This window comes from Trachinotus anak, unplaced genomic scaffold (genome assembly GCF_046630095.1).
Source record: "Trachinotus anak isolate AG129_WGS33_773 ecotype Australia unplaced genomic scaffold, CSIRO_AGI_Tana_v1 ptg000019l, whole genome shotgun sequence".
NCBI classification, from domain to species: domain Eukaryota; kingdom Metazoa; phylum Chordata; class Actinopteri; order Carangiformes; family Carangidae; genus Trachinotus; species Trachinotus anak.
Window position 1 is genome coordinate 28974437 of NW_027273870.1, and position 12966 is coordinate 28987402.

At 44.3% G+C, this 12966-nt stretch overlaps 2 protein-coding genes across 3 annotated transcripts in view; both read left to right on the forward strand.

Annotated features, from left to right (window-relative positions):
* Positions 1–12966, forward strand: part of LOC139636012 (malate dehydrogenase, cytoplasmic-like) — a 171774-nt gene that overhangs the window by 58251 nt on the left and 100557 nt on the right. The gene's annotated exons all lie outside the window — the stretch shown is intronic.
* LOC139636453 (uncharacterized) lies at positions 94–6721 on the forward strand. Of its 2 annotated transcripts, none has more exons than XM_071504544.1 (10): positions 94–312; positions 409–439; positions 1615–2252; positions 3373–3850; positions 4553–4594; positions 4748–4848; positions 4995–5056; positions 5686–5852; positions 5965–6120; positions 6205–6721. In XM_071504544.1, the coding sequence occupies exons 1-10, from the start codon at positions 223–225 to the stop codon at positions 6585–6587; spliced, it is 2148 nt and encodes a 715-aa protein (XP_071360645.1). In that variant the 5' UTR covers positions 94–222; the 3' UTR covers positions 6588–6721. The 2 variants fall into 2 exon arrangements, with proteins under 2 accessions (XP_071360645.1, XP_071360646.1); XM_071504545.1 differs by having other exon boundaries at positions 6266–6341.

Below are 12966 nucleotides of genomic sequence, written 5' to 3' on the forward strand. Positions count from 1 at the left end.
TACCTGAGGTGCAGCATGAATGTAAAGTACAACAGTGACCTCTGCTGGAAAAATCTGATCATAACAATCAGCACAGGAGGCTCAATCAGCAAATTGATGAGGTTCAGCTGCTCAGACAAGAAAGGAAAACAGCAGTTTACCTGCAGCTGAGCGCGTCAACTTGACTTCATACATCCACCTCAAACTTTTACGTTGTTTAACTGAGAAAGACTTTGTTGTAAGATGCCACACAAGGAGAGCTCTAATGTAAAACGTGTGCAGCTCATGTTTCTGCTGATGTTTGGTGTATTGTGGAAACACTGTGCTGCACAGGTAAGCTGCTGTCCTCTGTGAAATCACCTCATTCAGCGTTAACAGTTAAAAACTGAATGTGATGTATTTCTGTGTGTTGCCTTCTTGTGTTTGTAGGTGAACAGAGAAGAAGCAAACCAGCCTCCAGGTGAGACTTGTTTTTCTTTTCTTGGGATTGTAAATCTGTGGCTTTCATGTTTGTATCTGTGCGTGTGAAAAACACTGGTCAGATTCTGGGTTAAAACTCAGCCTGTGAAGGTAAACAAAGTAAAATAAAACTCCAACCTACATCTAAATCTCGGTTTACTATTAAACACTAATGTGCACCTCAGAGGTTTGTGTCGTTCAATGTGATAAATAAACTTATTTATTTGAACTCATACTTTTTGCTTATTAGAAGTTTTGTTGATGAATTCATTACTGGTGAACATGACTGTGAAACACTGTTGTAGACAAATATATTGTGATACCACTGAAGGTGTTTGAAGTATCATCTTTCAGCCTTTTCTGTTTCCCACACACCTTGATGCTGAGTGAACCTGTACTTTGACTTCTAACAGGTGAACATTTTCACTTACAGGCTCTGGTGTAATTCAAAGTTCTTGTTATTTTGAACAAATCTCAACAAGAGACCAACAATGAACATCTCCTACTTGCAAATACTGTGTTTGTAAAATCCTGATAGGTCTATATTTTAGTCCTCTGAGCCTTAGTGCTCCACTGTCGTCCAGAAACTATCCGAAACACATCAGTAGTCACACTGTTGCACCGGGCGACTTGTTCCTTCATCACCATGAACTGTAGCTGTAACTTATTTTGACTCAATCCCACCACCACCATCCTGCTGCCACAAAAACTCACTAAAGCACCAAATGTAGATTAATCCGCCACTGAAAATAGTTCCCAACAAATGTTATATTTCCTCCTGTTTGATAAAACTATAATATACTATACTACTATAGCATTTTGCATGATTTAAAAATCAATCTTGATGGATTAACATGAAGTGAAAATGGAAATTAGAAATTTTGGATTTGATCATTTCTGGCATGTAAGATGTAAAATGCTGTTTACCTTGAATAACATAAAAAAATGATGATATGTTTATCTTCCAGCACATTGAATTGAAGTAGGTTTTCAGACTTGATGGTCATAGGTAATGATCTGAAACCAGCTGCTGGTAGAAATGTGTTTAAAAAATGAAAATGCTTTGGAAAATTGTTGAATTATAAGTGATATACACTCATGCAACTTGTATTTAATGAGCTGAAACCTGTAAGATGACTGGTTCGTGTCTCTGAAGTTGGTCTGATTCTTCCTCAGATGGACACGGAGGTGACGGCAGCGCCTTCTTCGCCCTGCGGAGCTGCCACCAGCTGCTGCACGGCGACAGCGGTGAGTTCTTTTCCCCGGACTACCTGTGCTCCAACCCGTCTCTGTGGTGCAACTGGACCATCTGGGTGGATCCTGGCAAGAGGATCCATCTCCACCTGGAGGACTTGACGCCTGATGACACCTGCCACCTCAAACAGGACGAGATCCACGTGGATGACCCCGCCGCCCATTCTGGGGGTCACAAGGTCCTGCAGAAGTGCTGGCGCGAGGCCAAGTACACTTCCTTCTCCAACATTCTGGAGGTGGTGCTGCTGATTGGTGGCTGGCCCCACCTGCCATACAGGGGCTTCTACGGCCGCTACCAGGTGTTTGGGCCTCCAGTGGTTTACAACCCACAGGAAGGCCTCTCAGTGAGAGACAGGAAGACAGAACCACTGGGCCTGATAGGCACCAGTGAATTCGGACCAGTACTGACTGGTGAACACATGGAGTCAGATTTATCAGAGCATCCATCACCAGCAAATTCTGATGTAATGTTTGATTATTCTGATCAACATTCGGCCATGATGGCTGAGCTGCCCTGGGAGCCCGAGGAGCCCGAGGAGGCAGCGGACACACAGACAGAGGTGGGAATCAAACCCTCAACCCTTCTCATTTAACTCATGTACCTGACAGGTGTTAAATCTGCACTAAACAATATTTTTATGTGAACAACGGGGGAATGTAATGTGAAAGGTGTCAATCAGTGCTGAAAATACACAGAATTGCTGTAAGCAAACAGTTGCTACCAATCTGACCCTTGACCCCAGAGTTCTGGGTCATGCTCACTGCTCACTTCACCCATGTCTCCAGCAGCAGAAGCAGCTGTTTCCTGAAAACATCTGCCTACAGCTGGATACAAGGTTGACAAGAGCTGTGAGATTAAACCAGATAGTAAGTGACCAGTAAAATCAAAACAATGAGATAAACGAGGCTAAAAAGCTCAGTAGAGCTGCACAGTTGGAGTCGCCACTATTGGAACCACCTCAGTAAGCGTCACCTTTTCATCCATTATTGAGAAAAATATTTACAAGAGGGACTTTAATGTGACATTATGTAACTGGTGACTTATGACAGTTGACACGAGTGCAGCTGTAATCCAGCTGCGTCCTCTCATCCCTTATATTCCATCTTCTCTCTACTGCTGTTGCCTAATAAAAGCATTGAAAGTGCCAATTACATTATAGTTATATACAAAATGATAATAATATACAGTCAAACATAGAGCAACGTAGCACAAGAAGAGAGGAGTTAAGAAATCAGTGAACGGACACTGATGTCAATTATACGGCAAGATTTTAAAGCTCCATCCAGTCTAAAGGTAGATGTCCATGTGTTTGTGATTATAAAACAGGTCTAGGTTCTATATTAATACTGTGAAAGTATCAAAGCCGCAGTCCACAGAGAAATGCACACAGCCTGTAGTCAGAAACTGAGCCTTAAAACCAGCCGTCAGGACTTCTGGAACTTTGTGATGTCATAACAAAGAGAGCTCCAGAGAGAACACAGGAGAAGAGTAAAAATGTGGGACCTTTAAACTTAACTAGCTACTGGTCACACCAGACCAAGTGAGGTCACAACAGCCAAAAGTGTAATTGAACTGATTTATAAATCACATCATCCAGTGTTACCAGTTTTGAAAATTTCTGTCCTATGCTGCTGGTAAACACCAGAAATTATTTTTGAAATTCTTCCATCTTTTTTCAGTTTGGTGACAACCTCCATGCAGCCTCGGGGAACTACAGTCATGTTTACCCATTCATGGCTGTGCCCACAGTGCCAGCATCCACCCCGGGGACCTCCCGATCAGGAAGAGGTGTCGTTCACACCCCTTCAAGTCTCTCTGACTCAGTCCTCCTCCCTGAGTCTCCACAGCAGCAGAAGCAGGAACACGACAGTCAAAGTCATGAGCTCAAACCCACTGATCGCTCACCAACAGCAGTGCGAAGGAATGTGGAGGAAACATCAGCCCGTCCAGACGATGAGAGTGGTACACAGAACCGGTCCGAGGAGGAAAAGCCTGCCGCTGGTTCAGAACAAGCTACAGACGGTGAGAACAGGACTGAGGTTGGCGAGACCTCAGACCAGCATCCCTCCACCTCTGAGGGACCAGAACCAGGGGAGACTGAACAGGCTCATCCTCACCCCAACATGGTGGAGCTGCTGTCGGACCACAGAGGGAACCGTGAGTACGCTTGGCTTCGGCTACATGTGCTACTGTTTTCTGAGTGATCCAATGAAAATTCAGCAGATTTCAGATAAACACTCAGAGAAAACAAACCCTGCAAGGTTGGATGGTGGGTCCATGTGGGCGGGGCTTGGGCATGGCTGACGGCAGTGACTGCTTTGTTGTGACATCACAAAGTTCCAGAAGTCCTGACGGCTGGTTTTAAGGCTCAGTTTCTAAATACAGGCTGTGTGCATTTCTCTGTGGACTGAGGCTTTGATACTTTCACAGTATTAATATAGAACCTAGACCTGCTTTATAATCACAAACACATGGACATCTACCTTCAGACCCAAATGGAGTTTTAATTATTTAAAGCCGGGCAATTGCGTATCTGCTCTTTTTCAAAAATATTTTTCTAAAAGGACAATGGACATTTGTCAACATCGCTGTAAAATTTGAAACAGTTGTCCATGAGACAAAATAACTCAAACATTGATGAACATTTCTTCTTTATTATTTAACTGAAGCAATAATAGGTTAAATCTTCTGGGTAAAAATCAAAAACAGAAAATGTGAAACTGTCACTGCTGAGCTCATCAGCGTCATGTTTAAAGAGTGAGTGGTTGTAAGCTGCTGATCCGTCCTGACTGTTTCCACAGTGGTGAAACAAATGTTGTCTGTGTTTGATTTGTTTGACGTTGTGTTTTTGTCTTACAGTCCATGTTAGGAATCACTCTGAAACTCCACATCTTCCTGGAGGTGAGTGTGTCACTGTGTCTGTGCTGCAGCAAATCAAATTAAATCAGTTTAATATTTTGATCAAATGTAAGATGCATTTGTTTGTAAGGTGTCATGTGATTTATTACAAAAGTGTTATTGATTAAAATGAGCGTCCTGCTGATGCTGTGACAGATCACCTGTTTGAGGCGGCTGTTGAGGTAAATTTCAGTCAGGACTTGGAGGAGCCCTGGGACAACGTGGCCAGGTCACTGCTGCTGTCAATAAAGGCTCTGGTATGTTGGTGAAGACAAAGCAAAGACAGTAAAGCTGCTTCATGTTGAGTTTTTTTTTTCTTTTAGAAAGATTATGGGAAACAAAGCATCAGTGATACCTTCAGAGTCCAACATCACCGCACTGACCAAACCACTTGTTGTTGTAGATCAGTGAGCAGCTGGAGGCTCTGCACACACCACTGTCCATGTCGTCTAAAAGAATTAAAAGGTAAGTGCACAACTGCTGAAATACAAGCTGCAGGTAAGTCTGTGAACCTTGGGAGGGAGAGGTAATAAAAGTTGTAAAACTCTTCTCATATTTTCTGTTTTCACCTTCAGTTGAATCTTAGTTCCTTTAAGAAAAGACGTGAGGAGGGAGATTCAAGAGAAGAAGAATTAAAGAAACATATTCAGTAAAATGAAGCATCCTTTAGTCTAAATGTATGGAAGCCTTTATTAATTCCTTTTATTAGTTTTATATCTTAATTTATTGGTTTAATGTAGTTCCTAGTAGTTTGAATTTACATCTTGTGCGTTGTGCAGCACATTGTGTTTCCACTGGGAAACAAACTTTGCTATATATATATATATATATATATATATATATATATATATATATATATATATATATATAAAAATAAAGCAAGTACTCATTTCAGCCACAAGAGGCTGTGGCAGAAAAAAAAAATCTGACTTCTCAGAGCTTCTGTATAAATGTTTTAGGATAAAATTAAAACAATAGAATTAGAAAGAAAAGGTCGTGTTATTTGCTTTTCCTGGACCTTTTTACCCCCTCACATGGTCTTCTTTAGGAAATGGAATACACTCACTTCTGTGTGTGTGTGTGTGTGTGTGTAGGTTGAATGCAGGAGTGCTGTACATCCTGTGGCTGCAGATTGGACAGGGGCCTGGGAGTCAGGAGGTGCACAGGACTGTCCACTCGGCCATGCAGGGCCTCATTGCCACGTCTGTGGGCCTGAGGGGGCTCCACAGGAAGGCCGTCGTCGTCTCTGTGTCGACTGCAGGTCAGCAGAGCCCAAAGCTTCAGTGCAAAATCAAACAGTGCTGCAGTTCTGCGCAATGTGACGAACACCCGAACTTCACTGTGTTGTCAGCAGCCGTCTGTGTGTGTTTCAGATGTAAACGAGTGTGGGACCCAGCTGGTGCTGTGTGACGTGAACGCAGACTGTGTGAACCAGTTCGGCTCATACTCGTGCCACTGCAGGCCGGGCCTCCAGGACCAGTCCCGTCTGGGATCAGGAGGAACCGTCTGTGTGGACGAGAAGGCTGCAGGTACGTACGCTCTGACGGGTGACTGAACAGTTGTATTAAAGCAGGACGGCGAACAGCTGCTGACTTCCTGTCATTTGCCTGCAGGTTGCGGCTCAGGCCTGTCTGCTGAGACTAAAGGCGTCTACGTGCTTTTCTTCCTGCTCAGCTCCCTCATCCTGATGCTGCTGGCGGCGGCCGCCACGCTCTACCACCGTCACCACCGGGGGATGTTCCTGGTTCGTTGCCACAGCAGCGACAGCGTCTCTCCTCCTGACCCCAACAATAACCATCACCATCATCATCACGATGACTACTCGAGCCCTGCTGACTCTGACCTGCCCCCGCCTCCCCCTCCTGCCCGGGGCCCCAGAGAGGGCTGGCCCCAGGTGAAGGAGCGCTGTCCAGCCGTGGACCTGCCGCTGCTTCGCTTCAGCCCTCTCCTGCCGCCGGACGGCTACATGGAGCCACGGGAGGGTGGGAAGATGTGAACGGACTGAGAGCCATGATGCTCCGTGTCTTCACTCTGTTCATTAAAATCTCTTTTCATTTACTTTTCTTTGACTTTGTGTCTGATTCTCTCATCCACTGTAATCTGATTAATTAAAATCACAACAAAGCAGCAGTTCCTCGTTGTCTTGGTGTTTACTACATAATTAACTCGAAACTGTCACGATAATCTCTATCTGTAGAAAATTTACTTTATCTCTTTATTTACTCACCAACAGCTGTCTCCAGAGGTGGAAATCAACCCTCTTCTACTGAAGTTACCATGTTAACCAGCTAGCTCCAGCCCGGTCGGCCTGTCTGGTCACTTTCTGATACCGAGTCACTGTAGCCTCCAGCCTGCCCTGAAGAAGCAGCTGCTCAGACGACGTATTATAACCTCTTGTCTTGTAGCCACAACAATGGATGAAGCTCTTGGCAAAACTGGTAAGTGAACAGATGTTGATGCTAATGTTAGCTATGTAGCAACAGCAGAACTCACAAATAGGTCCTTTAAGTACTGACTGGTGAGATGATGGCAGGAAACTGAGTGGAAAACGACGCCAACACTGAAGCAGCTCGCTCTGAGAAACCTGTGGGTGACGTCACAGAGGCTACGTCCATCTTTATTTACAGTCTCTGCTGAAGTTGGTCATCAGGTTCACTCAGCTCTGCAGATCTTCAGTTTGCATGAATATAGATCTAAATGAGGACCAGTTCAGATTTATATCCACAGGAAGATGAATAACCTGAAGTTTTGTCTTAGTGGGAATTTTGCAGCAACACACTTAATGTTTGAAATCAGGAGAATATCTGATTATACAGTGACTCTCCTGGTCAAGGACACTCCAGCAGGACACGTGGCCTGATGTGGAACCGTGACCCCCCCCCCCAAGTCTCAGACCGGCCACCCTGCACCACTGTGTGCAGGGAGTGAAGTGTAGTCTGTGCTGGCCCACCCAGTCCAAACCACTTTAATAGGCTTACAGCAGCTAATCCAGGGCGGTGTGCTGTCACATGGGGAGTCTTCTGACCTTACTCTGCTTTATTACAGGGTGCTTGTCCCCTCTCTGCTCGGAAACCAATCCCTTTCTTCACCATCTTATATTTTCTTTAGTGCCTCCACCCACAAGCTTCGACGGAGAAAACACACCTGTAATGTAGATTAACACAGATGTTTTAAGCTCTGAGAAATCCACTGTCTCCTACCTGCCAAACAGTCAACAGGCAAAGAACAGCTGGTGAGGAGAGGGAAACGGGGAGAGAGACATATTTTGAGTTTAACCACATGAGCTGGAAAAGGTTGGGAACCACTGATCTGAGCTGTTTGCTAAGACGCCATTTTTACACCATGGATATGAAGAAACACATATTTTGGATACAACAGTAAATGTAAATCTGTTGGTGTGTTTTGGTATTTTTCTCCCACCTTATGGCTGATTATAATGAATTATGAATAAATCAAAACCTATAAATTAAATATATTTGTTATATGGTTCTAAAAAGGCAATACTGTCTGTCAGCTTGATTTGATGTTTTTCTGCCTCTAAATGACAAAATTATTACTACTAAATTATTATACACCATGAAATACACTTAAGTAAGTTTAGATATTGGATAAGCATCCTTTAGTCTAAATGTATGGAAGCCTTTATTAATTCCTTTTATTAGTTTTATATCTTAATTTATTGGTTTAATGTAGTTCCTAGTAGTTTGAATTTACATATGTTGTGCGTTGTGCAGCACATTGTGCTTCCACTGGGAAACAAACTTTGCTATATAAATAAAGTACTCATTTCAGCCACAAGAGGCTGTGGCAAAAAAAAAAAATCTGACTGACTTCTCAGAGCTTCTGTATAAATGTTTTAGGATAAAATGAAAACAATAGAATTAGAAAGAAAAGGTCGTGGTGTTGGCTTTTCCTGGACCTTTTTACCCCCTCACATGGTCTTCTTTAGGAAATGGAATACACTCGTGTGTGTGTGTGTGTGTGTGTGTGTGTGTGTGTGTGTGTGTGTGTCACACCCCTCCTCTGGACCAGATGTGTTCTCAGCAGCTGTCCTGCTGCCTGGAGATTCTGCACCGGAGCTGGTCTTTGTCTAAAGGCTCCTCACGTTCCAGCAGGTAGAACTGCCAAGGACAGCAGCACTGGGCAGCTGTGTGAGGGGGGAGGGGTGGTGGGGTGGTTGGGGGCGAGGGCGATCCACCCCCCCATGCTCAGCTTCATACCTCTGCTGGTGGCCTGAGGTCTAGGAGGCTGCTCCTCCTTCTTGGCCTCCCCTCCAGCTTCCATCCCGTGAACCACGCTGAGCTTCACCTGCCAGGCAGCATCCTCCTCACATAATCCCCTGCTCCCTCCTCCAGCTCTTGTCACTATAATAACTTATCCTTGAAGGTGTGGGTGTGTGTAAAGGTTCATTTGCAGAATCCTGATTGTTTTCTTGTGCCTTAAATAACAGATCTGGATTGTGATTCCTCTGATTAATCACCAAAAATCATATTTACTATAATCTTGTGATTTTTAATGAGGATGATCCCCTTTGATTTCAGAAATCTCTGGCACCTTTGTGATGAACACTGAAGCCTTTACGGGTTGCTAATGAGGATTTAGACTTTCAGTTTTGTCCTGATATCGCTCGCAGTGGGCAGTCTGAGGCCACCACACTGTGCTGTGGAGCATGGCGGCAGGAAGGCGGCGATCCGCTCCGTTAGAGCCACGTGGACGCCACACAGACAGAAGGACCTGACTGTCCCACAGAGTCTAATGAGCCTCTGTGGACGCAGCAGCAGCAGCAGTGTGGGTGGCCGACAGGCCTCCATTCAGTTAACATGTTAGCCTCTTAGACGACTGTTATACAAAACAAATGACACATAATGTACCAGCAGAATCTGTTAGGATTAACTGACGGTCCTCCGGCACATACTGAGCGTGACAGTGAACGCAAAGATGGATACAGTTAAAACGTGACATTCAATTATAAGTGAATCAAGATTAGGGTCAGAAGTCTGAAGTTCCACCTCTGGATAGTTCTAATCATTATCAAAGGCTTCAGTTCTCCTCAGTTTCCAACACAATCATGCAATATAAACATATAATATACGATTTAAATTAAGAAAAAATATGGAAAGTTAAAATATGGAAATCCCAAAAAAAAAGGTCTTGGCAGATTTTTCTTGGGGGGGGCAACTTGTGTAAGGTTCTGTGCTTTGGCCTTAACAGTGGTGGTAATAGAGGAAAAGTTATGAAGTTGTTAATATTAAGTTCATTAAATTATCATAAGGTTATTGGTGTTATTGAACTCAGCTCATCATTGAATCTCATACATTGAAGCCATGATCTTCCTGGTAGAAAGTTCTCCTGTGGACAACTCTGACATTTTGTCCAGTAGGTGATGTTACATGGAAGCTCAGGACAGGCCAAAATGGACAAGGTGTATCCTCCGAGGAGCATGAATGTGTTAGAAACATAAAAAAAAAAAACAAGGACCCGAGTGGTGCTTTGTGACACAACAGTAAGGGCGGGATCAGCTGGTTATGCAAAGCAGACGTCCTCTTAGGCCAGACTGCCTCCCCCTTCGTAGACCACGTCCTCCGAAGGATGTGGCCCCTGAGCTGGGACAGTTTCACCACAGTTCCTCTTTTGCTCCCGTCATTATTACAACGGCCACTAGAGGTCGTCCAACAATAAAAACATGGGTCGTAGTAAATAAATGGAGGTCACTCAGTTATTCAGCTGCACAGGTTAATTCTTTTAATCACAAGTTTACAATTGTTAGGTTATTGTGACATGTTGATCAATGAGTTTGATCCATCAGCTGTTTATCATCAGCAAACTGATGTGAGGAAGCGTCGTCGGTCTGAGCCCCTGATTTACAGTTCCTACCTTTGTGCCTCAGTTTTAATACAAGTCTCTTTTATTGAGGAGTTCAACACAGCTGCTTACAGGCATGTGTGTGTGTGTGTGTGTGTGTGTGTGTGTGTGTGTGTGTGTGTGTGTGTGTGTGTGTGTGTGTGTGTGTGTGTGTGTGTTCTGACAGGACAGCTGAGGAACGCTGACCTTGCATCTGGAATCAGGATGAGCTGGTCAGTAATCCCATCAGTGTTTAATAACCTGATCCCGGTGTTATGGGCTTCATTATATCAGAGGAATCAGACTCTGGTTTTTCTTCTGGGGCCACACTGTGTTGGAATTGGCTCCCTGGCAATTTATTTTTCTATTAGCGCAGCCGTGTGAAGTGTGATTGGGTGGCGTGCCGCAGGTTGGCGGAGGGGGCTGCAGGGCCTGATAAGAGGACAGTCAGAGATCCCGCTCAGCGCAGTGACTCTCAGCTCTGATTGGATGAAGATGTGAAGCAGACGACTGACTGGCGACGACCTGCGGCCCCGAGTCGACCCTTGACACGAGTAAAAACAGCAGCTGCCTACAGCTCTGAGGAAAAACATGGACTCTGGATGTTTGTGGTTATTGTTTGATCATTTGAAGATTAGTTCCTCATCTGTCAGGACAGGAAACAAATAAAATTCCGATGGTTTTTCATCAAATTTGGGATTTAGGAGCAATGTAAGAAGCTTAATTAATCAATCAATCAATCAATCAATCAAAGGTTTGGAGTAAACTGCGCTGCTGGCTGAAAACAGTCTGAAGCTTCATTGTTTCAAATGCCAACAAATATTTGTTGTCGGTGAATTTAACTGAATTTAACTCTGAATTTTCCTAAAACTGGACTGAAACACTTTTACAGTGGAAACTTGAAATCTGATTAAATCTATGTGTCTTGTATGTAGTGTTGGAGCAGTGTGTAGCTGAACCACAGACGTCAGAGACAGTCTCTAATCAGCTGATTTGAAACAGCTGTTTGTCCTCACCTGCAGTCAGACGTTGCCATGGTGATTTAAATTGCTTAGTTTCTACTGAGTGAGACGTAATTTCAGTTGATCCAATAAAAATACACCAGGTTTCAGGTAAACACTCAGAGAAACCAAATCCTGCAAGGTTGGATGGTGGGTCCAGGTGGGCGGGGCTTGGGGCGTGGCCGAGGACGGTGACTACTTTGTTGTGACATCACAAAGTTCCAGAAGTCTTGACGGCTGGTTTTAAGGCTCAGTGTCTGAATACAGGCTGTGTGCATTTCTCTGTGGACTGAGGCTTTGATACTTTCACAGTATTAATATAGAACCTAGACCTGCTTTATAATCACAAACACATGGACATCTACCTTTAGACTGTGGAGCTTTAAGAAATTATTATTATTGATGCAATAATGTGACCATCACTGTTGCAGTAGGTGGGGCTAATTTGAATTGTTTTATATACTCCTGGAGAGCTTGTGGATTTGCCTTTAAATACAGAATAATTGTAGTTGTTTTACACCAATGAGGCAGCGAGTGATTTGCAGAAACATGGAGTGAAAGGGCCCAAAGCTCTGCAGCCTCATTAAGTTGCTCAGCATCAGCTTAAAAACCTCTGGAGCCTTATTTTTGGTTTCATCAGAGTCACAGTGACGATAGAGAGGAAGAGTAACCATCCACCTCTTCCCACGGAGCCTGTCACCAGACGGTGCCAGAGCTGGCACAGGCCTGCAGAGAGCAGCTCTGTCCTACAGGGGGCAGTGCGTAGCCTCTGCCTTTCCCTCCGTCTCCCTCCCCAGGCTTTAATCATTCGTCAGGCATAATAAGAGAAGCATTTATAGTCATATCCCTGTAATAAAGGAGGTGTCTCTTTGTCCTTTTTTATTCAACACATTGTCACAACCCAGAGCCTTAATCCTGCAAACTGACGGACAGTTGCATCCTGGGAAAAGAGCCGCATGCCATTGTTTGAGTCAGTCAAATCTGTTAAGCCCTAATTCTTTTGTGGGCATTTGCATACTCGGAAGTATTCTTTTACTGAAGGGCCAAATCCTCCTTGTGTGTGATGTGAGGCATTTTTAGTATCATTTGTGAAGTATCTACATGCACTATTAGCACTGCATAATACCTCCATATAATACAGCGGCATAATCTCGCAGATAAGAAGGGTTTTTCTAAAGTGTAGCATTACGTCGGGATGAAACGCAGCAGATTCAAACGGGCTCAAATGTCATCAGAAATGTCAAGTGGCTCCGCGGTGACAGGATACGCCTTTTTTTATCGTCCTCATCACCCGCCTCATTCCTCGAATTTGCCTCCCAGTTGAAAGGCCCGGCCCGGCTCGACTGCTGCGATGTAATGGGCCTGGTGCTGTAATAAGAACGGTCACCTCTGACTCAACTGGCCTCACTCTTCCTCTCTTATTTCCTCTTTTCCTCTTGCTCTTTCTACTCCTCTTCCTCCTCCCCCTCTCCTCCGTCTCTCTCCCACTCGTCCTCCGATTGTGGCAGGATGGCTTTCCCTCCTCCAGCAGAG